Genomic DNA, 27,784 nt, shown 5'->3' with positions numbered 1-27,784 from the left:
GATGGTCGGATACATCACAGATCAAAAGGCCAGATGTTATCTTGTAGTCTAGAGAATTAAATAGGATATTGTCTATGAGAGTGGCCGTTGAGCTTGTGATCCTGGAGGGTTTGTTGATAAGAGGGAAAAAGTTTCTGGAATATAATGTATTAAGGAAGTCTGCTGTATGTGACTGCTTAGATTCAAGCAAATTAATATTATAGTCACCAAGTAAGACACATAATTTGTTTTCTTTGTTTATAATTTCTAGAGTAGAGTCGAGGGCTTCATTGAAGGTGATTTTATCAGAGTCTGGTGGTCTATATATACATCCAATTATCACATTTTTGTTGTTTATAAGTGAGCAAGAGGAGAGTTCTATAAACACAGATTCTACTACAGTCATGTCAAAATTGACACTTAAATCCTTTCTGGGAGAGAAATTTAAGTTATCAATCACATACAGTGAGACTCCTCCACCTTGCTTGTTTGGTCTACAGGAATGTATAGGAGTGTAGTGAGAGAGAGGATAGCTAGATGTATTATCAACCATCCAAGTTTCAGTAAGAGCTATTACTGAAAAAGAATGTGTTAAGGTTGATAAATAGGTTTTTAGACCATCATAATTTTTAGAGATACTCCGTACATTGAAGTGGACAGTGGAGAATACATTTGTTTGGCAGTGGCCAGGAGGAGTATTGCACAGTTTGTTAAACATATCTTCAGAAAAATATTCACATGACATTTCAACAGATTTTAAGGGAGTGTAATTTGTATCTGGGTTAAGGAAGGACTCATAGATACCAGCATTAGCATTCTCTAGGTCAAATGAATTAAATAGTAAAGAGTCAAGATTCGGTGGGACAGAAATTCCTGCATTTGTGAGAATGTCACTGGATGGCATGAAAAGTGTAGGGGAACTGTCTACCTGAGATGGATGTCCTCCCTGCCAGTCTCTGTTTGCCTTGTTGTACTTCGCTGTAATCCATTATTTTCGTCCGGAGGGTCCATAGGTACCAGTTAATGGTCATTAGTTCAGCCATTGTAAATGTTTGGTTCCCCCACCACCAGGCCACATTTCTTCAGTTCCTCCAGTTCACTCACAACGAGAGTTTTGACATCTTCTGGTGTTGCTCCGTTTGTTTTAATCCATATTTTACAGTTCCTGACCCACGTTGCGAGAATCTTGTTTTCCTTCTTCAGTTTGCGTGCGTTCCAGGCTATCTCAGCATTCTTCTTAGTGAGGTGCTCATTTAGGTAAACACCCGTTCCTTGTAGCTTCCTCCCTTGCTTCAAAAGATCCACTTTATGTTTCCTATTTGCGAACCGAATGATAATTTTCGGAGGATCCAGTGGTCGTTTTCGGTTTCTTGGGAGTGTGTGACAAGCGGCAATGATTCCTTTCTGGAGTTCCATGTGCTTACTCTCGAAAAACTGTACTACCTGATCTTCGAGCGTTGACAGCTCGTCCGATGGAGAGTCATCTGTCGAGGGATCCGAAGGACCCGCCGCCCTGGCGTAGGAGCGGTGAGATGTTTTTAGACCCGTGATTATGAGGTCTTCTTGTCGGGAGTACTGCTCCAGTGCATCTACTCTCCGTTCAAGCGACAGGATTTTCTCGTCTTTCTCCTTCGATAAGTTCTTAAGCTCCGTTAGCTCAGACGTTAGCTGGAGCAGGGTGGCTTGCTGCTCTAAAAGTGTGGTAATGTCTTGCCGTATCAGGTCAATGGATGATTTAAGTTCATCGTAACCCTCATTTTTTTTGGAGGGCGGCATAGCGTAAAGTTCGAAAAAGTTAGGCTCTATAAAGTTCAGTTATCAAAACAATTCGGTCACCCGAAGTAGTGCAAAAGTTTCCCTCGTTTGCTAACCGTTTGCTAACTTACGGCCCCGTATCTAAAAAAAGTCTGACAACCTTTTAGAATTGGATCTGTATATTATCCGCACCTACCCGAACCCGGATGGATATGGTAGGCAAGGCACGCACGCCATCACTTTCGCCACCTTTGTACAAACTAAGTTGAGCTTTTATTTTAGAGGTCAAATATTCTAATCTTGGTTTTACTTTGTCGGGAGCTAACCGGAAGTGGATCGGCACGGCGCACAGGTGCTAGCTTGGCGTAGCTGGCATGTTGTTTGCGGCGTCGCGTTCACATTCCAACGTGAGCCTCCAAGCAGCAGCGGGGATGTGAGCCGGCCGCGTAAAGGACTTTCTGCCTTCCTCAAGCTGTCGTCTGTCCATTTTGAAGGACTAAAAACTCCCCGAAATGGATCCTACCGCTTGCCCCGACGGCTACAGGGCTCTCAGCACTGGCGAGCTGAGGGAGCTTTTACAAAGCGACGACAAAATGGAGCAAATCATTGGACTCAATGAGAAGGTAGGTACAACATATCGCTAGCAGCCAGCTCCCCCACCCCCTCAAAGTGTCTCCTGTAATGTTATCTACATTTTGTTTTGGGGTTATCGTTTATCAAATGACAGAATGTATCCTATTGGATCTTTAATTGCAGCAAATCGGCTTTACATGCTTCGTCGATTGTCTGCGTGGCGAGCGGTCGATTTTTTTTTCTTTCAAAATTACATTTGAACCAAATTAAGTATTTTCTAAGATGAGTCAAATTGATGTATTTATCAATTGACCATTAAAAATTACCTGGACTACCCACACACACACACACATGCTGCTGGACAACGCTTCCCACGTCTTTGTGACTTAACGCAAACCCCCCCCCTTTAAAATGTCTCCTCATATTGTCGACTCCTTATTTCTCCAATTCCCTGTTCAATAATTTCACCAGACCTTTTTAAACATGCGTTTTGTACTCTATTATACAATTCGGCTTTGTTTCAAACCAACAATACGTTCAGTTTCGACAGAAATTCCAAGTTTCGGACATGACCCCGAAGTGCCCATGGAACCTCATCCCATTCCGACTAAAACTGTTGTTAATCGGTGTTGTGTCTCGTCTGGATGCATCGCAGCCGTGCCGATGTAACACGCGTTGTTGGAACTTTTTAGATCCTCCTTGTTTGGACCAGAGCGAACGTGCAGCATTGCGGCTCAACGCGGTTGATCACAATCGTGCAGTTTGTCAACGAAGTTGCGCGCGCATTGCGGCACATGCTGCTTTCTGGTGACCTGACGGGTGTCCGGGGCTCCTCTTGAACATAGTCTCCATCATGCACTCAATTTCGTTTGCAGCTCCCAAGTTACCAGTGTCCCTGTGAAAACCTGCTAAAGGGGATGATGGTTCTTCTAGCATCTTTATTAGATGCCCCACCTTTCTAATTGACACCAACATGCTGCGTTTACTTAGCAAAAGCGTCGCTTGTTTGTTAAGTCTTGGGCTTTCTTACGAAAAGGACTCGAGATTTGACACCGGGTGGCGAGGAAGATTCCAGCGACATTGTTTGGTTCAGTTTGCAACTCATCCGACAATTTCCGCTTGATCCGAGCAAGTGGCTTGTTTCATTTATCCCGACACAGAAGCATTACGCAAAGTTCACGATAATGAATCATTGCCGCTTCCCTTTTTTTTGTTTTTTTTTGTTACTGTATTGAAAACCGACTGCGCTGTTACGTAATTGCCCAAAGCGTTAATTATGCGACGTGCCAATAGATTGGCTACAAGCCTCAGGAGAGAACATCCGGCTTTGCATAAATGAAGTCCGCGCTTTTGCTGGCTAGAACTGCATTTCTTTGCCACGCTCAATCCAACCTGTAAACGTACGTTATCAAGGTCACACCTTCCAGTTTCAGGAGCTCCAAGTGGACAGGGAGATGATGATGGCGTCCAACCGCAGCCTGGCCGACGAAAGTCTGGCCCGGCGGCCCCGCCTCAATAATGGCAGAATCCAGTTGGCCGAGAAATACCGGCAGCTGTCCAACCTGGCGACCACGTGCTGGGAAAAACAGAGTCAGCTCGGTGAGTCAGTCCAGAGAAATAGTGACGCTGGGAGTTGCGATGTGTTTGTCACTTGTTTGTGTTCTGTGTGCGCCGCTGCATGCGTCTGGCTGAGATGAATGAAATGTGTTCACACGGACCCGACTGTCACAACCCGACTGCGCCTTTGGCAGAACTGGAAGTCTCTCATCAGCCTTAGTCTGAGTTTGTCAATCGCTCGACTAAAAGCCTCGGCGTGCCTCCGGAGTTTACTCATGGGAACCAAATGGAGCATATGAAATGTCAGTTGGAAGCCCCCCAACCCCACACACACGCTTGTCGAGGAATCCACGGGGACCCGCTTCGGCTTTTGACAGGCCGGCACCGGATGACGTCCTCCAAATCTTGCGCTGACAATAAGACAGCACGTTGTTTGCGCTTCTCCGTCTAATCTCCTTTAATCGGCTCGATGCGACGCAATTAGGTTAGCACAAAGCTAACACAGCAAAAGATCTAAACGCCCGTCGGCACGTCTCCAGAGGCCGTGATTTGTTAGTAACCGTCATCACACACTCCGTTGACTAAGAACAGACGTGTCCTCTTTTATTTTTTTGGGTCGTCCTCCCTTGAAAAGCAAGAATTCCTTTGACTTGTGTCCATTGTTTGGGACTTTGCAACAGCGTTGCACGCTCTGGCGTGATCGCTAACAATTCAAGATGTCTCGAATGGTGTGCTATCTCCAATGGGGTACACGGCCCCTTCCTGTCCCTCTCCTATTTTAATCCCAGAGTCTGGTGCAGCAACAGGAAGCCGGTGACAGCGGCAGGAAAGAACGGCGATGTGACACCGCGCTCGCTAGCGGCCTCGCCCATAGCACGTTACATAGCGCCCATCCCCCGTTTGTTTTGAACAGCTTGACGGGCGCCGTAAATAATTCCCCGTCTAAAAATGTACAGCGGAGAACGAGCTGATGGAGACTCATCGGTACGCGACCGCTCCCGGCTTGTTTGGCATGAACGCGCATGACCGCGCCGACAGCGAGGCGTCTCCCGTCGCTCAAAGGAGTGCCGTGACGTCCCGCGGGTCACATTGGGTTCATTGTCGACCGGGGGAGTCGGGAAGGGAGAGGGGGAGTTGGAGTGCAACTAAAGGTCACTGTAATGGAGTCGAATAACGCAAATCCCGCCTCCGCTGTGAATCTTCTCATTCAAACGTGGGATCTCGTTTTATTGTGAGCCAAGTTTCACTTGAATCTCATTTTCACTTGACCCTTGCAGGAGCCCGAGTCCAGAAGCACAGCCTGCAGAGCGCCCAGAACCTCCTGCAAGAAGAGGTGACGCGCGCCGAGGAGAACTCGGAGGTAAAACCAAACAAATCTACCGAGGCTTTTTTTTTTTGGACAACCGATGTGCAGACACCATATGCTTCCTCCCCCACCCCGCCAAGCACCGATCAATAATGGCCAAGCAACAACCAAGGCATTGTTCTCTCTGCTCCTTTTCTCCATTTTCTGCCAATTTTTCTATCCGGAGCTGACGCGGCGGATGTGATCATCTCCCATCATCTGGTGCGCTCTCGGCGGCGTGAGATTTTAAAGCTGCATTTGCAAATACAAACGGACGGATACGGAACCGGTTTGGGCGGGCAACACTCTGCTTTTATATCTTGCCAAAAGCAACAGTTGCCGCGCCGATGAGTTGCGCATGGCCAATTATTCCAGCTGACAATGTGGGCCAAAGTTCACACGTAAACATCCTCCGCGCTTATTAAATTCTCTTTCTCCTCCGGGCGCTATTTCTGATGGATGGGACTTCCTCTCGTGGGAGAAAAAAGGATTGTTCCATTTTGACTGGATGGCGGGGTTTGCTCTTTTGTCCTCACACTTTCGATGTTTGATTTTTGTCGTGACAGGAGCTGCTGGACAAGTTCATGGAGGGCAACCTGAGCCTGGAGGACTTCTTGGACTCCTTCCAGCGCTCCAGGAGGACTTACCACACCCGCCGAGTGCAGGCGGAGAAGATGCAGGACTTGAGCAAGAAGCGCCCCGGCGGCGGCGAGGACGCGCGTTCTAAAGCGGCTGAGGAGGCCAAGGCGGACGCCGCGGAGCTGCCGCGGCCCAACGGCTACCTGGCGCAGGGACCTCTGCGGGTCTTTCAGGTGCGCTACGGCCTGACGCCAGCCATCCTGCTACCGCATTACCCCGTTTCTCCCGTTTCGCCCGTGCTCTCGGTCCCGCCGCAGCAGGCCCCGCCGCAGCAGGCCTCGGCGCAGCAGGCCAGGACTCCCCCGCCCGATCCCCAGCCGCCGGGGCCCATCCTGGGCTCCGGCGCCCCCCTCCACCCGGTGGGCCTCAGGGTGATCGGACAGCTGCCCGGGGGCTGGCCGGCCAACGGGCGGCCGGTGCGATTGCAGCAGCTCTACAGGCCCGACCCCCAACAGCCCCAGCCTTCCCTCCGTTAAGTCATTATGGGGAAGGAGGCGGGGCCAAAGCTTCTCTGCGAGGTTGAAGGCGGAACCTACAAAAGCCGGCCGTCCGTCCTGAGACGGCAGCGCGCTTTTACTCGTTGGAATATTTGATTTGAGAAGACGACATTCTCTCAGAGCACGGCGGCCTCGCGCTTCACGCAGCAGCCTCACTGAGGTGGAGCCATCTGGATCGGATCGGAGTCTCTCTTTTGGGTTCGTTTGACTTCCTCCCGGATTTCAAAAAAACATTTTAGGGACCAGAGGTGGGTAAAGGAGCCACAAATGGGACTCCCGTAAGAGTGCTGCTACTTTACAATCACATGACTCCAGTCAGTCAAAAGCTGGCCTTCAAATAGTGACTTGAAAATCCTCAAGTAGTCGATGAGTGATGACTGCGAGTGCGCTCAATGGAATAGAATCAAAGTTGTAACAAAAATACTCAAGCACAAGTCAGAAATGTAAGAATCACTACCCACCTCTGATGGCGACCAATCAGGGGTGTTGAGCGGACAGTTGGATTATTGTGGCAGCATGGTGTACTGGTGGTTCATACAGCTGCCCCACAGTCAAGGAATCCGGGTTTGAATCTCAGTTTTATCAAAGACTCAAAATTGTTTGTAAATGTGAATGCCTTGAATGGACTGGCGACCAATCCGGGGCCAGGCTCCAGTTCTCCGCAAGGCCGCTGGTGACCAACAGCCCAGAAAATTGCAGGCGTCACTTGTGGAATCCATCTCCGGTGTTTGATTAGTTTTTTTTAAATTTTTATTTATTGTCATAAATCCAATTTTGCATGGCTGCCTTCATAGAGCCGCCACGTGTTTTCTTTGCGATATTAGACACTGCTCTCGCTTTCTGGGGATTGTAATCTTGTCTGTTCTCCGGCTGATCGGAGAAGGTTCACATCGGTCTGACAAACTCCGAGTTGAGAGAAAGTGCCTTTCGGCAACCAGTGCCCAGTCACACCCATCAGCTCTCAAATTGCCCCCCAACTGCGAAAGACGTGTGTGTTGTTGTTTTGAAGCCTTTTGAAATACCCTCCAAAATTAATAATGCACAAAAAAATCGACCTAGATACTCGCGCAGCGGAGTCTCGTTGCGCTTGACAGAGAAAATACAGACTGATAAGTTTTTGCTGAGCACTGGTGGCTGAACGCGCACTTTTGTGTCCACTATGGAAAGGGAAAAGGCTCCATTTTGTCTCAGCAGATGAATCGAAAAACAATTCATCTCCTCCACTTGTGTGTCTGTAGCATTTGACATTGCCTTCATGTACGTTATGTGCAAAGGGGAAGAAAAAAAAAAATCTGAATTCATTGCGCTAACTTCCTTTGGCTCCCGTCCGCTGACATTCAAGTGACCTTACGCAAAACGTGTTTACATGTGACATCATTTCCATCCGGACTTGTCAATAAAGCACATTTGTTACTCGGACCCTAAGTGCAAACCACGGCGTCAAATCACTGTGGTTTTTTGGCCCCTGAAACTTTTCTATACAGTAACCGTGTTTGTTTTTTGGCCCCAGAGCTCTTCACAGGTGGAAGCTTCAAGGGAGAGGACAACGCTCAAGGTCACGTCATAAGGTCACGCACACACATTACAAATCACCAATGCTATTTTTCCATCTGCCTTCTCTCTTACGTTCTCCCGTTTGTACATTTTTAACCTCCAGTTAGATGCGGTCACACTTGGTGTGTCACGCTTAAGCAGATGAAGCCAAAAAACAAGGCAGGGCAAGACACGTTCGAGTCGTTCTTGTGAAGTATAAATGATGTCCTTAAAAGATCGAGGAAAACATTCCTGCCAATATGTGAGAGCAGCTGCAGGAAAAGCATTTTTTGTTTTTGCTTGGTAGTTTGCCAGGCATGGCGTCATGATCTCACTCCTGCCTACTAGCGGCCGTTTATCAATATGCGCCTACAACTTTTTCAATCGGGTTGACAGTCGCACCAAAAATCACTCCTTCAAAAGCTTTTATTCGTTTAATTAAATGCTAATTAAGTAATTGGTTTACTGTAAATAAAATATGTAATTATTCCTGACTGCAAATGTATCAATGAGTGCGATTAGCTCACTAGCTTACTATCGAATGCTTATTTAGAAAGTCCACAAATGATGTCACTTTAGCTGTACTATGCTTATTTGACCTATTACGTACTTGCTTATTTTGCTTTGCTGCCCTCTACTGGACATCAGTAGAGTGCTACCGCTGTGACTTTAAAGCCACGGTATGAAAAGAAACTCTTAGTTTTCTTGTGGAAATAGATTTTATCTCAGAACGTCCTAGTTCCAATGAGTATTTAGCTGCGCCCTTCCCACGAAGTCAAACGAGTCTGTCGATCTGTCGCCGAGTAGCTAATTTTAGCGGCAATAATGTGAACGTGCGAAAAGGCCCGAGAGTGTTAGGATTTTTTTCCCCTCCCGCACACGGCGTAGTTTTTCATTCAAACTGACTCAGACGTTAATCTTCTCAAGAGGTTCCCGCTGTGCCATTCACTGTTAATGCCTCTTTTCATTGCCGTGGACTTTCAACGTCCTTCAGAGTTGAGCTCAAGTCGGACGAGCGCCAGTTATGCCAAAGCCTTTCGCTCACACAAAATGTCTGACGTTGTTTTTGCCAAAATTTGCCAAACGAGGACTCTCAATTAGCAAAATGACAGCTGATGACATTTGATTAGCTTTACAAATTTTATTTACATAGATTTCTCTACAAATGTCCATGAATATAAATTTGTAATGTCTCGCGACTTGGTCAAAGTTAGTTGTGGTTTTATTTTCAACTCATCTAGTCACTTGTTTAACAGACAGGGGTGACAGTTAAGAACCTTCCTTGTGTCATCTGACCCTGGACCTGGTTCCAACCTGAACAAACGGTACCCGTGCTGATTTTTCTGGACCCGCTTGACCTTTTCCATCGTCATTTATGAGAAGCATCTCAGTTCACATCTTGGTGACGTCCGCGACCTCGTGAATGTCGGTGACCTGAAATGCCATGTTGTGGATGCCCAACTTCTGCTGATTCTTCTCATTGTCCAGCTTGTGTAGGTTGTGGACCTGGTGCTTGGCCTCCGCTTTGTCCTCAAAGCACTGGGCGCAGTGCGGCGTTGCCACCCGCACGCTTTTGGAAAAGTTGTAAAAATCCACGCAATACTTGCCCGTCTTGGTCCGCGAGATGATGGGCAGGAAGCTGTGCCCCCACTGGATCTCCGGTGGGATGTAAGAGGTCCGCACCTGGCAGACGGAACTGGTGGATTCGGCCGTACCATCCAAGAAGACCACCAGCTCAAAGTCCTGATGGGGCAGCGTGTCTGCGGAGAGCTCGTAGAAGGGACTGGCCCCGTCGATCACGTGGTAGAGCGTCAGGGGACAAACGAAGAAGAGGTTGTCCTTGCCGGCGTCTGCCGTGAAATGGATGTCTAGCTGGTCCAGGATCAGGGTCTCGCCGTCCGTGGTGGTGGTGGTCTTCAAGAGCTTTCCGTAGATCTGGCTCCCGATCAGAAGCGTCTTGCGGAGGTTGGCCACGCGGATCTGGAGGCATAGTTTGCTGTTCTTCAAGCAGATGACGGCCGTGTCGCTGAAACTAACCGTCTTGGCACGTCTCTTAGGGAGAGACATTTTGGCCAGGATGATCCCGCACATGAAGCTGTTGATGAAGACGCCCACCATGGACTGCAGGATGATGAGCGCCACCGTGCCGGCGCACTCTCCGGTCGGGGCCCGCCCGCCGTACCCGATGGTGGTCTGCGTCTCCAGGGAATAGAGGAAGGCCGTGGTCAAGCTGTTGACGTTGGCGATGCACGTGGTTCGGTTGATGCGGTGAGACGCCGAAATGTCCCCGTTGCTCCGGGCGATCCAGTACCACAGCAGGCTGAAGATGAACCAGCTCCCCATGAAGGAGGCAACGAACAGAAGCAGCACGAAGCGCCAGCGGATCTCTACGAAGGTGGTCCACATGTCCACAAGGTAAGGCAGGTGGTTTCCCGGCTCCCTGTTGCCAAACTCGATATTGCAGCGCCCCTCTTTGGTCACCAGCCGGCTTTTGCGACCCGGGTGCACCTTCGGTTGGATGTGACCCTGGATCCGCTGGAACATTCTGGAAATACCTTACGAAGTGCGGGGCAAACCATTAGTTTCTCCTGAGATGAATGAGAGAAATACAGCGGTACCTTGACTCGCGAGTTGAATTCTTTCCGTGCTCAGGCCGGACAACACGCCATCTGGTGGCGGCTTGGTGTCAGGGAAACAAAGGTTGTCTGGCGTCGCCATACCTGGGCATCTACAGCCAATCGTAAACCCGATTTAGAAGGGGCCCTGAACGCCTTGAGAATTGTTGTTACTCGGACCCGGAATCGGCCACAAACAACGGTTACGCGTAAAATGTCATCCGCGAAAAGCGCAAAGGCTTCAGTTGTATTTACCTTTCAAGTGCGTGTCGTTCAACATGGAGGCACAATCTTTATGTCGCCTTTATTGCAGTATGTTGCGGTTTGAGTGTTAACTCAAGTCAAATTTTCTAGTTTTCTTCTTTTAAATACAGTGCTGGTAATGTTGCAAAATATCAAATCTCTAGCTTGACTTTGATGAATGCTACGCCATTTTGTTGGTACATGGAGGGCAGTGTATTATTAAGTGGTATTTACGTCGCTCATGAACAAAAAATATTGGGACACAAATAGAAAAGTGGACGTGACCCCTCGCCAATTACAGATTTTAATGGTATTTTTTGTGTGTGCCTCTGACATTTGTATTTACGAACTAATTTCAGTCGTTTTTCTCAATCATAGTCTTCCCCGTCCAAACGCAACAAGTTTACCTGGCATGCGCGCTCCCTTGATAAGAATAAGGATCAGCGTGCTGCAAGAGGCTGTCAACGCGTTCATTGTTAAGCTAAAGTGTCGCTAAAAGTCACGACGACTTTTGTCTTTCGTGTCTGTGACCTGTCATGCTTGCTTTTATGAACGCAACGTAACACGTGAAGTTGACGTCGTTCCAGGAAGACCTAGGGTCCCTGAACGCACCGTGCGCGAAAACCGATGGACGGATTGTTTCAACAATATGCGTACATTCAAAATATCACAAACACATTGTATGCATTCTTAAAAGGACGAGGGTCCTCAAAAGGGAAATTACGATAAAATTGTAAAATATAATGATTAAATATAGCTAGTTTGGAAAAGACGCTACATCAATAAGATGAACATAAAAATACTTTTTCAAATTCAGTGCGTCAAAAAAAAATTGAACTAAAATAAGATTTCACTTTCTTATGTCGACACTTAGACGTTGACATTTGTTGTTAATTAAATAAATCAATAAAAATTAAAGCCACAAACTCATACCTGAGTCCGGCGTTGAGCTCCTGCTGCCTCAGCTGGTGCGACTGCCTTTCTTCCAGCAAGGGCGCAACGATTTTAAGCCACATTGAAATGTTCTAATCCAAGCCACATGCCAGCAGTGTGGACGCATTCAATGCACCATCCAGGCGGCCTTGCAACGTGTGTTTTGCATCTGAGCCGGCACGATTAGTTCAGGAATGACTCGATTATACAATTCAGAGTAACAATGTGGAGCTTAAGGTAGCTGATCAATTTATTTGTTCCCGCCGTCAAGTGGCAGCTTTCCTGGAGGATGTTACTACTAGTTTGTTTGGGAGTTGATAAAATCATGGCTTCTTGTATTTAAAAAAAAAAAAAAAAAGTCCCGCTGATAGGCGCCGTAGAAAACGACGACCTCTAGACAATGTTCGTCTCCAACATGGGCTCGCCTTCAATGATGCGGCGGAAGCCGAGCCGGCTGAGGTCCAATGTGGTGAAGTTGCCGTCCAGGATGAGCTCGGCCACGGCGCGGCCCACGGCCGGAGAGTGCTGCAGGCCGTGGCCGCTGAAGCCCGTGGCGAAGTACATGTTGTTGACCAGCGGGTGCGCGCCCACGATGCCGTTCTGGTCCAACGTGTTGTAGTCGTAGTAGCCCGCCCATGCGCTCCTCACCTGCCCGCAAAGTGTGGCGAAATGCTTTTTGTCATAACCGCCATCCTCAATGCATTATGGAGGTTGCTCGTCACGCCGTACTCACCTTCAGTTTTTCAAAAGCTGGAACGCGATGCGCCAGTTCAGGCCAAATTTTGTCCTGGAAGAACTGGTGGTCCACATCCAAATTGGTCACATCCGGCTCTTCCCCCTGACACACAACAAAGTGGCACTCGTATTTGCACTCAGTTTGAGACCTTTACCTCATCATGTTTTGAGTCAGATGTCCAAACCTCGTCGGGCGACCTGCCGGCGATATAGTTCCCACCGAGCCCCTCCCTCCTGAAGTAAACGCCCGAGGGATCAATGAGGAAGGGCGTGTCCAATCCGGGACCCTCAGGACAATGGAACACGTAGATGAACCTGAAACGCAATCAAAATCGCCACAGCTCCACAAAGGGGCCTTTCACACAAGGGAAATGATTAACATTTTTGGTACCTTTTTCTCGGTTCCACAGGGAGCGAGATCCTCGCCAGGGTGTCCTTGGGTCCGAGTCCCACTCCCAGCATGCGGGCCACTTTTGCCGAGAAGGCCCCGGCTGTGTTCACCACGATGGTGCACTCCACCGGCTGGTACTCCAAACTGTGAGGCATCTGCACCTGAAAATGGTGCCAAAGTACTACTTTTATCAAAATGTCACTGACTAACAGTTCCTCGACAGACACCGCTCACCAGAACTTTATTGATCCTGTGCAACTTCAAACGTTGGCCGTCCTCAGTCATGGCTTCGTTGGAGAAATATTTGAAACCTGGCAAAGGGACACGGCGTCATCACGCGTCGACACCAACACGTCGCTAAAGTTTTATGAACGTATTTTGCCACCGGTGACTTCTCCGCAGCACGGCACGACGCCCATGGAGACGGCCTTTCTCCTCATAGCGCTGAGCAACATCCACGGGTCGAACCAGCCCTCGTTCTCCACACCTTAACAGACACATGCCGGTAATCTCTTGGTTTTGAAAATCGAATCATAATATTTATGAAAGTAATCAATAGCAACACCCTCACCATAGGCGGCAAGCGCCACATCTTCGGTATTTATCCAGGGAAATTTCTCTCGGAGTTGAGTCGGCGACAGAAGTGCCACTTGCGCCCCGGCGGCTCTTCCAAAAGACAAAAGGGGTCAAAACAACCTCACGTTTGCTTAACTTGGCGGAAGGAAAGCAGCAGGCTGCCCACCTCTGCGTCTTGAAGTTCTCCTCCATGATGTGAGCCCCCTTGTGGCTGGCCAGGAACAAGTAGCCTGCCTGGTTGAATTGCACGTCCACGGCGTCCTCGTTCAGCACGCCCAAGTGCTCCTGAGGAACGAGACTCGCTGAGAGCTCGACTCGGCGAGCGCTTCGCTTGGCCGCCGGGGTGCCCACCTACGTTGATGTTCCTCAGGAAGTCGGCGGATGCCATGGACAGGCTGATGTTCTCCGGCAGGGAGAACTGCTGGCGGATGCCCCCGGCTGACAACACCGACGACGCCTGTGAGTACTGCCAACATCGAGGGACCGGTCACATGGACGCAAAGGTCGATTGATCGATTAATACTCTCTATTACATTAGTCTTTACATTACTTTTTAAAAATTAAATAGTAGTAAAAATGTTTTGCAATGTAGTAGTAAAAATGAGCACACAATGTAATCATTATAATTTTGGCATATTGTATCTATACGCTATTTCCGGTTGCATAATGAATGCAACTTTTTCATGTTTCATAAATGCAAGGCTCACCGTCGTGTCTTTCTCCACCACGATGACATTGAGCCCCCCGCGGAGCCCCTCCTTCTTCTTGAGCCAATAGGCCACGGACCAGCCCATCACGCCGCCTCCCACGATCACGATGTCGGTCCTCTCTGGTGGAAGGTTGGGGTTGATCTCCAGCGGGCTCCAGGAGCTCCCCGGCAGAGCGTCAGCCACCTTCTTCCTCGTGGCGGCCAACTGGGCCTCCAGATCTAGAATGAACACATTCTAGTAATACTTCATTGGAAGGGCAAATGACAAGGACCATTTATCTTGACTGAGTTCCTGAATGTTTCGAAGGAGCGCTTTTATTCGGCAAAAGTTTAAACGCACTCACATTCATCTTTTGCCTGTTTATCAATATTATGATGGTTATTATGACTTTGCTTTAGTTTGTGGCACCTAACGACCGTAGCCCACCTTTAAAGAAGTCATTCCGCAGCGGCGTCCCGGTGCCCAGGTTTCGGCGTGACACTGCGAGTCCGCACAGCAGCCGGTGGTCCGGTGGGACCCCTGCGAAGGTGAGCGCAGCCCGAAGCGTCCGCACATTTGCACGCACGCTACGCCACGTTGACATCGCGTTGCCTCAGTTAGCTCACACACTCAAGGGAAGCCACAAACATATTTCAGGTATGCAGAAATAGGCAGTTAAGCCACAGGGATGTCAATGTTTAGAACATTCCGTAGAACTCCACCACTCGTTCCATGCGTGGTGACTTTCTTCAAAATAAAAGCATCATTTAGCTGTCGCCACTTTCTGGATCAATATTTTGCTTACATATTCACACTTTCAAAATGAAAATAATTAAACACATCTGAATAAAGCACCCAATTTACGAAATGAGACTTGAAATAAACAATTTATTGAGGGGAAAAAAGCCATCTACAGCCAGAAGCATAACATTGCTTTGAAAAGATCGCCACGGAACGCTGCTGGTACACTTGTACGAGCTTTGACAAACCCGAGGAAGACCTTCCCATGTGACCACAACTGACCAATTGGCAAAAGCTAGACCTTGTCATCTGGCCACAGTTGACCAATCAGAGACGACACATGCTATCCCAAGTTACTTGCACGCTTGAAAATCTAAAATAAATTATATTTGAATGCAATTAAATTAAACACTTTAGTTACTATCGTAGAATAACTTTTTTTGATTTAAGGAAACACGATAGTAAGCAACCCTCCGACATAGCTTGCAATGATACAAAAATAATACAAAACTATAGTTGTAAAATTCCCAAAGAAAAGTGTTTTGCCGCCCTCTTGTGGTAGCTTTGGGTCATTGCAGAACAATATGCAGCCTTTCTCTGTTTTTCAATCTGCCATTGAGACTGAATCCGCTTTACAGCGTTCTCTGAACACTTATTTTGAAAGGAAAAGCCGGAACTCCCTAAAATGTTTGCTCGAATAACCCCCTTTTAGGAAAAAAAGAGCTGTTTGAGTGAATACAAACTAGTTTAGGAAGCTGTTTCATAATGTTGAATGTATTTATTTAATTTTACCGCCATTTAATTGCACACAAACGTGCTAAATAAACATAGCGGTCAAATATTTACTATGAAGACTTAAACGGACGTGTCACGTCTTGCGTTGGCTAGCTTGATGGCGGCTGTCATGTTGTTAGCCTGGCTGGTGGGACACTCCTAGCTCGTATCCCCTTCCTCATCGTCAGGTCCCCCCTCCCCTACCGAGCCATGGCCGAACAGGCCGCGGGAGCCCCTCCGTCGTCCCAGCATGACGGTAACATGTCTTGTGTGTTTTGTGACGTGTAGTGGCGCATCTGTGCGGGGAAGGCTGCCTTTAGCCTCGCGCTTGCTTAGCGGCCTCGGCATCTTTTCACAACATTAGCTTGTTAGCATCCCACCCCCCCACCTCACCTCCAACGCCCCCCTCCCGGGCTACGTGTCACACACTCACACATGCACAGACAATGTGTCAGTCATTATTAGCCCATGTCTTGGATGTGTATTGATGTTAATTGCTAATAAATGACATATGATAGCATTCCGTAACGCGTTAGTACATGTTGATTTGAGCTAGCTGGTTTAGCTAGTCGTAGTGTGTTGTGCTAACTTGCCAAGTGTCATAATGGAGCGTAAAGCAAGGTTGAAGCGACTCATCATTATTGTTATTGGTGATAACACACGTTATTCTGCACGTGCACACATTGTGTTGGTATTATTATTAATACGTTAATATGCACGCTCCCCAAATTGCCATATTGTCAATTAGCCGCCGTTTCCCATCATAACGTTCTCAACCGCTTTACTGCAGAATTCCACATTTTCCACGAATAAAATCCCAATGAAATGAAGAGACATGTTCCAAATTTAATTCACAGCTCCACATTTCTTGTTCAAACAATTCAAATCATTAAATTGTTGATTTTGTTGTTGTCGTAATTCCACATTTCCAATAACATTCCAAAAGGCTTGTCAAAATGTTTACATCATACATCCACATTTTTCTCTCCGAGCTTTAAAAGCGTCCATCTTGTGGTTTCAGACGAGCTCCAGCAGCGCATGCAGGCTCTGGAGCGGGAGCGGGCCAAATTCGGCAAAGTCAAGCAGCAGCTGGAGGCCGAGTTTAACCAGAAGAGAGCCAAATTCAAAGAGCTCTATTTGGCCAAAGAGGGTAAGAGGGCTCCTCGCCGTCAAAACACAATCTACCTTAAGAAAAAATGTAATTTTATGCAAAATTGAAAAAGATGAATCAGCTAGTTGCATCTTTTTCATATGATCCAGAGGACCTGAAAAGGCAGACGACGGCGCTGGAGTCGGCCCAGGCGGAACTGAGCTCCGTGCGGGCCCAGCTGACCCAGGCCCGCTCCGAGAATGAGACCATCAAGGCGGTGGCCACCGTGTCGGAGAACACCAAGCAGGAGGCCATCGACCAGGTCCGCGGCCAGTGGCAGGAGGAGGTGGCCTCGCTGCAGGCCATCATGAAAGGCATGTTGAGCGTCTCCCCCTGTCACGCACTCACAACCCATTCCGGCGTGCCGGGAGCCGCGTTGTGATCCTTGTCACGTACCGCCTCAGAAACGGTTTGCGAGTACGAGGTCCAGTTCCACCAGCGTCTGGAGCAGGAGCGAGCTCAGTGGGGCCAGTACCGTGAGGCCATGGAGAGGGAGCTGGGAGACCTCAGGCGGCGCCTCACCGAGGGACAGGAAGAGCAAAACCTGGAGGACGACATGAAAAAGGTGCAACCGCCGCTCATGCCACGTAACAATAAGAAATGAATGAAATGAAATGAAATGTCCTCGGCGCAAACTGGACGGAAGGCTCAGGAGGATGCGGACAAGCTCCGCTCGGTGGTGATGCCCATGGAGCAGGAGATCGGCACGCTCAAAGCCAAGCTGACCACAGCCGAAGACCGGGTCAAGGAGCTGGAGGCGTCCAAGGTGAATTTTTTTTTTTTTTTTTTTTTTTTTTTTTTTTTTACAATCCTACAGCTGGATTCTACAATTGTATCCCTGGAATATTTTGTTGAACTTGTAAAGCAAAACGACAACAAAGCAAAAGTTCTTTACTAGGTGAAGGAGCTCAATCACGTTCTGGAGGCGGAGAAGTCGTGTCGCACCGACCTGGAGATGTACGTGGCCGTGCTCAACACGCAGAAGTCCGTCCTGCAGGAGGACGCCGAGAAACTGCGCCGGGAGCTTCACGAAGGTACTCGCCCGTGCGAGTGACATCGACCCCACCATCTCCCTCTCTGCTTTGTATTTTCTTTTTCATTTGCATGCTTCTTGTTTGAATTCTTTGTGTGTGTGGCTCGCACGCAGTATGTCACAAGCTGGAGCTGGAGCGGCAGCAGCACAACCAGCTCAAGCACACGTGGCAGCGCGCCAACGACCAGTTCCTCGAGTCCCAGCGCCTCCTCATGAGGGACATGCAGAGGATCGAGAGCGTCCTCTCCTCTGAGCAGCTGCGGCAGGTGGAGGAGATCAAGAAGAAAGACCAGGTCGATACTTGGAAAATTCGGATCCCGGCTTGTTCGCCATCTCGGTTCGGTTAACGTCGCTCCTTTTTCCAAATACCCATCTTCCCACTTGCGTCGGCCTTTCTCGCGGTGACCAGGAGGAGGACGAGAAGGAGAGGCTGAGCCAGGTGAAGGACGCGCCCGAGGAAGACGGCGCGGACAACACGGAGCCCTTGGAGGATATCTTCCTGGGGCTGAGCGTGGAGGAGGTACACCGGCCCTCCGTTCAACGTTGGTATCTTTTTGCCTTCATATTTGGCTCTGTCCTCCCCAGCCGCCGACCAACTGCAGCGCACACGGCTCTATGCACTCCCTGGACGCCGACTTGGTGGCGGGTGGCCCTTTAGACCCCTACAAGGACAACCTGCGGCGGGCGCAATCCACCGACAGCCTGGGTTCCTCCTTGTCGGCCACGCAGGGCCTGAACCACAAGGCCAAGTCGGCCGGCCACTTGGACGAGTCGGATTTCGGGCCCCTGGTGGGGGCCGAATGCGGCGCGGTGGACGCCGGCTTGGGCGACACCTGGTCCATCAGCTCTATCAAGCTGACGCCCGGCCACTTCCTGCTCACCAAAGATCAGGAGAAGGCCATCAAAGCCATGACGCCCGAGCAGGAGGAAACGGCGTCCTTGCTGTCCAGTATTTCGCAAGCCCCTGACACTGCCTACTTATCGCCCGCCGGCTATCGACTGGTCAGCGACAGCGAATGGAACCTGCTGCAACAGGAGGTACGCTCCGCTCATCGAGGCCACGATACGGCAACTTATCTTCGAATGATTTGTGGCGCTTACATCGGCGTCGCTAACGTCGTGTCCTCGGTGGCATTTGTTTGCCGCCTCAGGTGAAGAACGCGGGCAAGAAACTGGGCCGCCGCTGCGACATGTGCTCCAACTACGAGAAGCAGTTGCAGGCCATCCAGGGCCAGGAAGCCGACACGCGAGACCAGGTTGTCAGGTTTTGCGTACGTTTCGCTCAGTCTGCTGCGCTCGGTGCTGACGGCGAAGTCTTCCGGCTCCCTCCGCAGGTGAAGAAACTGCAGGCCATGCTGCGGCAGGCCAACGATCATCTTGAGAGGAGCGTGGCCGAAAAACAGAGTCTGGAAGAGTCCGTCAAGCTCGGCAATGAGGAAATCGCAGCTAAGGTCCGTTCAGATTTTTACACTCTGTTTTGTTGAGAACAGAACTTGCAGAAACATCTTGATTGCAGAGCAACACCCGGTTCCTCAGCGTTGTTTTGGATTTTTCTGGAAACCCTCACCATCAAGAATGGTGTTTCATATTTTGCCTTTTGGTTATTATTGTTTGCCTCAGGTGTCCGCCCTCGTCCAACGAGTGCAGGAGTCGGAAACGCTGCTGGCCACGCTTCAGGAGGCCTTCGGCGACGCTAAGAGGAACACGCAAGGACAGATGGTGAGCATCGTCGGGCGGGGCGGCGAGAGGACGAGGCCATCCTAATGTTTCCGCGCGGGTGGAAGGCCGCGCTGGTGCACTCACGCGAGCAAGTGGCCGACGAGCTGAGCCGACTCCAGCGGGACAACGAGACCCTGCAGGGAAAACACCGTCTGCACTCGGAGCTCCTGCAGCAAGACGGCTTCGCCATGCCCCACAGCGTGCAAGTAGGTGAACAGCATCAATGTGCTAGCGAGCTTATGAGGTGATAAATGCTAATGGAAATTAGCATAGAGCTTGTGGTCATTTTAAACCTTCAGATAACTGCTACCTCAACACACCCAGCACGTTGATGACCTTTGTGCAAAAATATGGTATTCGTCTATTTTTGCATCATGCTGCAAGGCAGCTTATGTGGAGGCGGGATGTTGCCGTGCAGCTTGTTTAACCTCCAACGAGATGAAAAGAGCAACCGAGCCGCCTCCTCCACAAAAACACACGCCTGCAATGTGGGAGAAAAAAAAAACAACCTTTAACTGCTGTAGGAGCTGCAGGCCGCCGTGCTGCAGCTACGCCAGGACACGGTGGCGCTGCGGACGTTCGCCGAGCACACGGAGGAGAAGCTGAAGGCCGAGATCCTCTTCCTCAAGGAGCAGATCCAAGCCGAGCAGTGCCTGAAGGAAAACCTGGAGGACACGCTGCAGATGGAGATTGAGGGCTGCAAGGAGGAGCTAGGTGAGCTAGCTCACTGTCCTCATCATGGTCTTGAGTGTCAGATGAATCACACCAGCGTGGTGAACTTGAGACCAGGATGAGTCAGGAGTGTTTTTTTTTCTCCCATTTATTTTCGGGAGGGCTTTTTATATTCCCGTCATCGTGTCCCGCTGTCTCTTCTCACACAGCTTCCTTCTCCAATTTGAAGACGGACCTGGAACGGATAAAGGCGGAGAAGGAGCAGGTTAGGTTTGTCATCCAATTCCGCTTTGATCGCTTCAAAAGCCGCAGCAAATTATTTTTTTATTTTTATTTTTTTTTATTTTTTTTGCATTCGGCTCTCCAAATGCACTTGCGTTGACGTGCGTTTGTGCGCGCAGTTGCGGAGCGCTTTGTCGCAAACGACCGACACACTGGAAAGCATCAGGACCTTGAGGAGCGGCCTGGAGCGGCAGCTCCAAGATCTCAACGCCGCCAAGGTTATTTTCCCAAAATGCCGAGCAGCGCGGCATGTCACGTCATGTGACTCAATGTTCCTCTGCAGAGTGCGCTGGAGAGTCAGCTGTTTGAAGAAAAAGACAAAGCGCAGCGCTTGCAAACGGAGCTGGATGTCAGCGAGCAGGTCCAGAAGGACTTTGTCAAGCTTTCGCAGACGCTTCAGGTAACCAACGAGGCCGCGCACGCGTTCCCACGCCGCGTCTCAACACATTGTGTCGCCAGGTGCAACTAGAGCGAATACGACAGGCGGACTCTTTGGAGCGAATCAGACTCATTCTCAACGACACCAACTTGACTGACATCAGCCAGCTTCCAGATACATGAAGTGCCTCCTTCCTTCCTTCCTTCCTTGCTTCCTTCCTTCCTTCCGCCCTTCCTCCATCCCTCCAACGTGATCGACCCTGCTTCTTCTCCTCGTCACCATCGCGGAAGAAGCCAAGGCAGGTAGGAAGGAGCGGCGGCTTTTTTTGTGTACATTCGATGGCGGAACAGCAAAGAAGAAAGAAGACTACTAAAAAGATTGCGAGCGTGCTCACGGACGGACGAGGGTGGTTGAGTGCCACCTTGCCTGTGGACGTCTCCTTCCAACTGTAGATAGGACTGCGTTGATTACGTCTGATTAGCTTTAAACAACATTGAAAAAAAAGGTTTGTCGTGGTATCGAAGCACTTTTTTCCTAGCTAACAACTTGGATGCTTTTTTATTTTCTCACCAGACTGCTCCACAATTGCTCATCCTATATGTTGCTAGTCCCGCCCCTTTGGTGATTTTTTAAAAAATTTTTTTTTATTTTAAACACCAGGGGTTCTCAAACTGGGGTCCAGAACTCAGGGCTACACAGATGAATTTTAACACACATAAGCGTAACAAATTATTTTGCATCGCTTCAAGTCACCAATTACAGCTTTGGGCCTATTAAAAGCTCTGATGCGATTGTGACATCACAACATCTGACATGGCAGCCTGTTTTTTTCCGAGGATTTAATGATTGGAATGACATTTTTTCCTGGATGTTTAGTGGCACACGTGAAAGTTGTATAGTTGGCCAAAAAGCCGGAAAGTTTGAGAACCCCTGCCCTCCAAGGCGCACCACGTGAAGGAATTAATGCAATTGTTGCACAAGAATACAATCCAAAAAGGCAACGCCACTGCGTCTCGATTTAGCCCCCACCCCACGTTACCCCCATATGTACAAAACATTGAACAGTTTTATTCTTCATATTACCCCCCTCCCAATCTGATGTGCACAGGTAAGTCCAGTACAAAGGCCCTCCAAAGTGGAACACCATCCAAAATTGAAGTTTAGTTTGTATATTACTGTAATGACACATAGATAGCTGTAGATGGTGACACCGGATCCCTTCAACAGGGGGGGGTGGGATCTTGGCTTGTCACCATTATGACTTAGGAGGGAGGGAAACGCCAACATGATGCGTGCCCGGGTAGCTTGCTCCATCATCGTGACAAAAGATGACACTGCCTTTAAAAAAAAGTTTTGTCATATGTGTTGTAAATTATTCTGCCCTGTTACCGTTTTATTTTTGTTGTTTTATTGTTTAGTTTTGGATTGAACTCCAGAATTGTTCAGGTTTTAGGAATGTTCCACTTTGGAGGCATTTACAAAAGACAGTGTGGGCAGAGTTATGCATTTAGTCAATTACCATTACGAGCCTGCGTAAATGTGATTGTTATGATTCGTATATGGCCACAAATTAGTGTACTACACTGAAGCTTCCTGTCATTTATCAGTAGTTTTTCCATACATTCGCTGGTCATTAATTTATACATTAAACCCATTATGTCAATAAAATATCAACTAATCGTGCAAAAATGTGAATTATTGTTTTAGCGCTAAGGGTGTGGATGCGTGGCCCTTGTGAGGCAGGAGCACAATGAGAACAAGGCCCGTTCACGGCCTTAGCCATAGACTTGGATGCTTTTAGAGGAAAATCTGCCACATCCAATATGGCGGACGTGCTTACGTGTCGCTTCAACGGGTCAAACAGGTGGCTGTGTAGTAATGCAAAGCACCAGTCGGCCAACAGAAGGCGGCAGTGTACGTCAACTCTTGCACACCCGTTGAAGAAGAAGAAGACGACGCTTCTTTTAAGAGGGTGGGGGAAAAAAGAAGCATAAACTGTTCGTTTTTTAACCACCCAATGGAGCATAAACGGCACGATATGCTTCCTCCGCGTGTTTTATTAACTGGATTTGTGGTATTAATTCTCTCAGGTGAGTTCAATTTAGGCGTGAAATGTGTGTTTTTTTTCGGGTGGGTTGTGATTTGAGTACACTCGACGACGTATTATACACGGGGGACACCTTGACGTTATTTCACTGATTAATGTCGCATATTTAGAATTAACTAACAGGGCCGAATTCATCCCAGGTCAGGTTTGCTTTAGAAAAAGCTCCTGTCGCCCCGATGTTTTATGAGAGAGTGCACTATTTGGAGGTTTTGGAGTAAACCGGACCAAAACACAAACAAGCCTCGTTAGCCTCTCTGGGGCCGCACAATTGGTCAAACTGCTTGCATTTCCTGATCAAAACAACCTTTGCTAGGTATGTTAGTGAAACTGGTATTTGTAGAGAACCACATTGCAACATTTGCTGACAAAAACGAACATCAAATGCAACAAAACAAACAACACCTCGGACGTAAGTGGCAGGATGTCAGCGTATCCGTTGTGTGTTAGGTGTGGTAGGTCAATTATTAATGAGATGAAGCAGTAAATAAATACAACTCGTACTTTTTTCTATCCGATTATTATGATTTTGCCTTTAAGCAAAAAACGTACTCAGGAACCAACAATTGTTTACGTTAATGTGGAAATTATGGAATGAGGAAATGCGTGTTTTTCTTTGAAGTCAAATGTTATTCTTAGTATTGTTTTTATTCTGAGAGTTATTAGCTTGGAGGCGAGTGGCCTACAGATATGGAGGCGGATCTGCTTTTGAGTGCGCTTACGCAAATGTTTGACTGTTTGACAGAGCCGCAGACGTGGGAAAAGGCTGACTAACGATGCTTGCTTCCCTTTTTGCGATTGCCAAATGCGACCACTGCTTGTGTGCATCGTTGCTTCTTCATCTAATACTGTACACAAATACAGGAAACAATTTCACAAAGAGAATAAGTACTTGCATTATTCAATTTAAATGTAACATGTATACAAAGTTAAATCAAAATGTAGCTTTTAAAACAAACATGTCAACATATTCAGATAAAAATGCAAATGTATTCAAATGCATGTATTATGTCATTGCTGTAAAAATATCAGATGAAGTGTCATATGCTTTTATGACTGCTGCTGATTCCCAAAACGTATGTGCGCCTTTCAGGCCGGACGCTGGCCATTGACATCTACACGGATCCCGAGGTGGTCGTGGAGAACGGGACGGCGTGCGTGCTCCGCTGCACCTTCAAGTCCAACGAGGTGGTCAGCAGCGACATCGCCGTCACGTGGAACTTCCAGTCCAGCCAACCCGACACCCCCTACTCCAAGGCGGCCTACGCGGTGAGTCGGCGAATAGATGGATCTGGACCATTTGTAGTATGGTAGTATCAAAACGATTCAGCGATGATCAAAATGAAGAGCTACTAATTTGCTTCCTCTGTTTCCTCCTTGCTTCCTTCCTCCCTTGCTTGTTTCCTTCCTTCCTTCCTTTGGCGGCAGATCTTTTACTTTTACAATGGAAAGGCGGCCCCGTCGCCTAAGGAGTTCAAAGACCGAGTGCAGTTCATCGGCGACATCAACAAGAGGGACGTGTCCATCCGGTTTAACCCGGCGCTGTTTGGCGACAACGGCACCTACTTCTGCGACGTGAAGAATCCGCCCGACTTCATGGGCACGCCAGCTCGAACCGAGCTGCGCGTGGTCTCCCGAGGTGAGGCAATATCGGGTGAAATGTCGGGAGGATTCTTCAAGTGCTGCGTGAAAGCACCCACGTCAGTTGCATTTCAAACTGTCATGAGGTTTTGTTTGTGTCCGACAAACGTGCCGCTGTCACGCAGTTCCACATTCTTGAGCATCTTCTTGGAAAGCGTGCGCCTGCGTGTGGCGGCTTGCTCGCCACCGCTCTGGGACATTCCCCGCAGCACTTGGAAAAGGTCCAAAAGCAGACGTTGAGCGGGCTTCCACTTTTTTTTGCAGGAGCTCTCCCTCGGGCCAACACGGCCGTCATCGCGGGAGCGGTGTGCGGCGTTCTGGCTCTGCTGGTGCTCATCTTAGTGGCCGTCTGCGTGGTCATGAAGCTGCTGCACAATCGCAACGATTACGAAGGGTAGGTCGCCCGTCTTCGTGCTTTATGTGGAATGACAGAATCCTAACGCGACGCTCGCCTCTTAACACTCGGCATGGCCACTGCGTTCACGTCTGGACCTTTAACATTTTACCCGGCAACCGGGTAACCGATCCGAGCCGAGCGGAACCGAACCACTCGACGGTCGACGATGTTAAAAAGAGCCGTGGCCGGCCGCTCGGCAATCTTTGGGGTTACTGTTTGGGAAGCCGCTGCTTGTTTCCATCCATCCTTTTGACACTCTCATTGTTTGTCCACTTTTACGTCGCACGCTCGCTTGGCCCGATCGCTCGGCAAAGCATGTTGGCAGCTTTCAACTTGTCCGCACTCATTCCACGCGAAGCCGGCCAGTAGTAGCTTTAGTTTAGTCTGCTTCCCCATGTGTGACGCAAATGCTTTGTGGAGCCCGCGCAGCGATGGCGACACCACCGGCCCGCTCATCATTTTTCTGTGTTTTTTTTCTTTCTTCCATTCTTGTCTTGGTCCTCATTGTGCTCGTCCCTCCATTGTGCGACAACGCCACGGCGGCCAAACCGTACCCCCAAACTAGCTGTATAAACTTGGAAAGCGCGCGTGCGCCGCCTCCGCAGCCCATCAAGAAGGTGGAGCCCAAGCCGGAGGGCCCCACCGGTACCGGCCTCCCCCCAGGCCAAGTGCAGGTAGGAGCCCAGGGGAGCCTGGCGGGAACCCGAGAACGGGGCCTGGGGAGCGGGGGCGGCGGCATCGCCGGCGGCGGTCGAACTGACTTGGAGGGTTGTGTTTTTGCCAGGGCCCGGTGATATACGTCCAGTTGGATCACTCGGGAAGCAAAAACTCCTTCCACAAGATGGAGCCTGTGGTCTACGCAGACATTCGCAAAAACTGAGACTGACTGAGAGGGGTGGGGGAGCCACGCGCAACCAAAAGTTCAAAACACACACACACACACACACACATGCTCAAGCATCCGCCGCTGCTCGCGGGAACACTCCATTCTTTGGACGGGGACGCCTTTGTTTATTTTTTGTTTTTTTGTCCTCCGCCATCACGTCTACACTCCCATGACATAGTTACTGGTTGTTTTGATGTGTCCTCACGCCAGCCAAATGCTGACGCACCTTTGGACAGACTGACAGAATTTTCTACGAGCTTTCGAAATTCTTTGAGATTTCGTTTTAGCTCTACTGTGTCGACGGTTCGAATACTGACAAAAAAAAACCCCATCACGTCTGATTGACTTTTGGGGTAGTTAACAGATTGCATTATTTTACATGTGCACGTCAGGAAATACTGGAGAAAAATCCCCAATGACTGTATAACATTATTGGTTACAATTACTTCACAAAGAAGGAAAATACTCCCAAAAAATCTTTTGCAAATGCTGACATCATTGTAGGAAAACACTATCTTTTGATCCCGTGTTAGGAACGAAAAAAAAAAACTACTGATTTTACCTTCACTACTTAAGGCTTGGGTGAGGCGACGTTGCGACGCTCCTCCGTGTTGCGCTTTCCATAAAATGTCCCTTTCACAAAAGATGACAACATGCTCATATTGATCACTCGCACCCATCCCTCACTGGAACATTTTTGAAAAAAAAAAAAGAAAATTCATTCAATTCAAGTAATTTTTTTTGCATGTTCGAAGTAAAAAAAAAAACGTTCTCCTAAGGCGTTTGCATGCCATCTACTAACGTGATGATCCTAGAACAAAAAAGCTTGTTGACGTGTAAACATTGAAATTTTATTTAACAACAGAAAAGAACAAAAACGGGCCAAACGTCTTTCTCGTAACCATTATCGTCATTCATGCTCCAGCTTTAAAGTGCATCTTTGTATTTGTGCAAGCCAAATTGACTTGATGTAATCGACGTGTCATTCCGCCATCATGTGTGCTGCTGACTCAAAATGCATTCCAGTCTCGTTAGCATGCCCCCCCCCCTTCATTATTTGCGCTAAAAGGCGTGCCTGCGGAAGTGATGACGTGTAGTGACTAAAAGAAACCACCAGGGGGCAACGTTTCGGATACCACTTAACATGCTATCTAACAATCTTGACCTTGCTTTCTAATATTACAATTCAGTTATTTAAAAACCCCACAAACAACTCTCCTAGTTAAAAAAAAAAAAAGCCATATTTTTCTGCATTACGGTAACAGGCTACACTGTCGCAGGCACGGCCCTTTTTTTTAATTTAACGAGTTAAGTGTCTTCACCAAAAACAATACATTGTATGATAGCTCAGCTCTTTTGCTTCCTTTATTTCCTGTCGTGATTTTGAGCTACTGGGGGCCGCGTGTGCGCGTGTGTTTGTATTTGTGCATGTTGCCGTCGTCCACGTGATGTAAAGTATAAATTATGAAAAGACGGACGGTCCTCCCTACGCTTTTCGGCTCTCTGCGTGCTAAATAGTTGTTCTATTCGATAGCGTCTTTGTTTGTTGTAAAAAAACCACAAAAAAACAACGTGCACTATGTCTTAAATACGGAAGACAAAAACCTGCCCTGTGATTATTATTTTTGTATTCTTCATCTCTGAATGACTTTGGCCTACAGAAATCCAAAACAAACTGGAATGTTGTACATTTAGTGCCTTTTACATTTCATCCGCCAACTTGAACGTCTGCTTCCGATAGAAAAGATAAGATTCATTTATTTTTTTTCCCCTTTTATTGTATTTTTTTATATGCATAATAGCCTGTTGTGTATTCACTTGTTCAAATTTTATATATAAAAAAAGATTTTCTGGCCAAATGTGGTTTGTTTCATCATTTCCATTCAGACGCCCCTTCCTGCAATCTAATCAACGTTTTCACAATTGACGTATTTTTTTCTTGTATT

The 27,784-nt window shown here is 48.4% G+C and overlaps 5 protein-coding genes and 1 long non-coding RNA gene across 9 annotated transcripts; 4 read left to right on the top strand and 2 right to left on the bottom strand.

Annotated features, from left to right (window-relative positions):
* Positions 1-2,055: 2,055 nt before the first annotated feature.
* Positions 2,056-7,777, top strand: vps37d (VPS37D subunit of ESCRT-I). The gene is made up of 4 exons (XM_037269664.1): positions 2,056-2,357; positions 3,735-3,906; positions 5,142-5,224; positions 5,776-7,777. Exons 1-4 carry the CDS (start codon positions 2,247-2,249, stop codon positions 6,322-6,324), a joined length of 915 nt encoding a protein of 304 aa, XP_037125559.1. The 5' UTR covers positions 2,056-2,246; the 3' UTR covers positions 6,325-7,777.
* A 1,331-nt stretch (positions 7,778-9,108) lies between these two features.
* LOC119133640 (ATP-sensitive inward rectifier potassium channel 1-like) lies at positions 9,109-11,746 on the bottom strand. 3 transcript variants are annotated; one of them, XM_037269662.1, is made up of 2 exons: positions 11,670-11,746; positions 9,109-10,433 (listed from the first exon to the last, which is right to left on the bottom strand). In XM_037269662.1, exon 2 carries the CDS (start codon positions 10,420-10,422, stop codon positions 9,271-9,273), a length of 1,152 nt encoding a protein of 383 aa, XP_037125557.1. In that variant the 5' UTR covers positions 10,423-10,433; positions 11,670-11,746; the 3' UTR covers positions 9,109-9,270. The 3 variants fall into 3 exon arrangements, with proteins under 3 accessions (XP_037125557.1, XP_037125556.1, XP_037125555.1); XM_037269661.1 differs by lacking the exon at positions 11,670-11,746 and adding an exon at positions 11,144-11,313; XM_037269660.1 differs by lacking the exon at positions 11,670-11,746 and adding an exon at positions 10,497-10,629.
* Positions 11,747-11,895: 149 nt separating this feature from the next.
* foxred1 (FAD-dependent oxidoreductase domain containing 1) lies at positions 11,896-14,688 on the bottom strand. Its single transcript, XM_037269659.1, has 11 exons — positions 14,508-14,688; positions 14,079-14,299; positions 13,727-13,837; positions 13,538-13,656; positions 13,367-13,461; positions 13,181-13,282; positions 13,030-13,106; positions 12,796-12,956; positions 12,590-12,719; positions 12,403-12,507; positions 11,896-12,317 (listed from the first exon to the last, which is right to left on the bottom strand). The coding sequence occupies exons 1-11, from the start codon at positions 14,662-14,664 to the stop codon at positions 12,063-12,065; spliced, it is 1,533 nt and encodes a 510-aa protein (XP_037125554.1). The 5' UTR covers positions 14,665-14,688; the 3' UTR covers positions 11,896-12,062.
* LOC119133642 lies at positions 13,656-14,928 on the top strand. Its single transcript, XR_005100173.1, has 2 exons — positions 13,656-13,830; positions 14,073-14,928. It is a non-coding gene; the product is annotated as an uncharacterized LOC119133642 (long non-coding RNA).
* A 743-nt stretch (positions 14,929-15,671) lies between these two features.
* rabep1 (rabaptin, RAB GTPase binding effector protein 1) lies at positions 15,672-22,499 on the top strand. 2 transcript variants are annotated; one of them, XM_037269681.1, is made up of 18 exons: positions 15,673-15,831; positions 16,597-16,725; positions 16,836-17,039; positions 17,130-17,290; positions 17,372-17,491; positions 17,624-17,759; positions 17,873-18,051; positions 18,168-18,278; positions 18,344-18,796; positions 18,910-19,014; positions 19,093-19,209; positions 19,379-19,477; positions 19,543-19,683; positions 20,002-20,191; positions 20,359-20,414; positions 20,551-20,649; positions 20,715-20,831; positions 20,891-22,499. In XM_037269681.1, the coding sequence occupies exons 1-18, from the start codon at positions 15,786-15,788 to the stop codon at positions 20,990-20,992; spliced, it is 2,565 nt and encodes an 854-aa protein (XP_037125576.1). In that variant the 5' UTR covers positions 15,673-15,785; the 3' UTR covers positions 20,993-22,499. The 2 variants fall into 2 exon arrangements, with proteins under 2 accessions (XP_037125577.1, XP_037125576.1); XM_037269682.1 differs by lacking the exon at positions 20,891-22,499 and having other exon boundaries at positions 15,672-15,831; positions 20,359-20,419; positions 20,715-20,741.
* A 240-nt stretch (positions 22,500-22,739) lies between these two features.
* mpzl1l (myelin protein zero-like 1 like) lies at positions 22,740-27,408 on the top strand. Its single transcript, XM_037269395.1, has 6 exons — positions 22,740-22,900; positions 24,008-24,183; positions 24,343-24,553; positions 24,820-24,949; positions 25,518-25,626; positions 25,737-27,408. The coding sequence occupies exons 1-6, from the start codon at positions 22,828-22,830 to the stop codon at positions 25,830-25,832; spliced, it is 795 nt and encodes a 264-aa protein (XP_037125290.1). The 5' UTR covers positions 22,740-22,827; the 3' UTR covers positions 25,833-27,408.
* Positions 27,409-27,784: the final 376 nt, after the last annotated feature.

This window comes from Syngnathus acus, chromosome 14 (assembly GCF_901709675.1).
Source record: "Syngnathus acus chromosome 14, fSynAcu1.2, whole genome shotgun sequence".
In the NCBI taxonomy this organism is placed as follows: Eukaryota; Metazoa; Chordata; class Actinopteri; order Syngnathiformes; family Syngnathidae; genus Syngnathus; species Syngnathus acus.
The sequence above is the reverse complement of the archived record's forward strand: the minus strand, read 5'-3'. Positions and strand labels throughout refer to the sequence as shown.

Coding starts and splice junctions, on each gene's coding strand:
- vps37d (XM_037269664.1), top strand. CDS start 2,247: ATGGATCCTACCGCTTGCCCCGACGGCTACAGGGCTCTCAGCACTGGC. Junction 2,358..3,734: donor TCATTGGACTCAATGAGAAG/GTAGGTACAACA, acceptor CACACCTTCCAG/TTTCAGGAGCTCCAAGTGGA. Junction 3,907..5,141: donor GGAAAAACAGAGTCAGCTCG/GTGAGTCAGTCC, acceptor TGACCCTTGCAG/GAGCCCGAGTCCAGAAGCAC.
- foxred1 (XM_037269659.1), bottom strand. CDS start 14,664: ATGTCAACGTGGCGTAGCGTGCGTGCAAATGTGCGGACGCTTCGGGCT. Junction 13,838..14,078: donor TGGTGGAGAAAGACACGACG/GTGAGCCTTGCA, acceptor CGATGTTGGCAG/TACTCACAGGCGTCGTCGGT. Junction 13,283..13,366: donor TGTGGCGCTTGCCGCCTATG/GTGAGGGTGTTG, acceptor GTGTCTGTTAAG/GTGTGGAGAACGAGGGCTGG.
- LOC119133640 (XM_037269660.1), bottom strand. CDS start 10,596: ATGGCGACGCCAGACAACCTTTGTTTCCCTGACACCAAGCCGCCACCA. Junction 10,434..10,496: donor AATTCAACTCGCGAGTCAAG/GTACCGCTGTAT, acceptor GCACTTCGTAAG/GTATTTCCAGAATGTTCCAG.
- rabep1 (XM_037269681.1), top strand. CDS start 15,786: ATGGCCGAACAGGCCGCGGGAGCCCCTCCGTCGTCCCAGCATGACG. Junction 18,052..18,167: donor AGATCAAGAAGAAAGACCAG/GTCGATACTTGG, acceptor CGCGGTGACCAG/GAGGAGGACGAGAAGGAGAG. Junction 18,797..18,909: donor GGAACCTGCTGCAACAGGAG/GTACGCTCCGCT, acceptor TTGCCGCCTCAG/GTGAAGAACGCGGGCAAGAA.
- mpzl1l (XM_037269395.1), top strand. CDS start 22,828: ATGGAGCATAAACGGCACGATATGCTTCCTCCGCGTGTTTTATTAACT. Junction 22,901..24,007: donor TGTGGTATTAATTCTCTCAG/GTGAGTTCAATT, acceptor TGCGCCTTTCAG/GCCGGACGCTGGCCATTGAC. Junction 25,627..25,736: donor TCCCCCCAGGCCAAGTGCAG/GTAGGAGCCCAG, acceptor TGTTTTTGCCAG/GGCCCGGTGATATACGTCCA.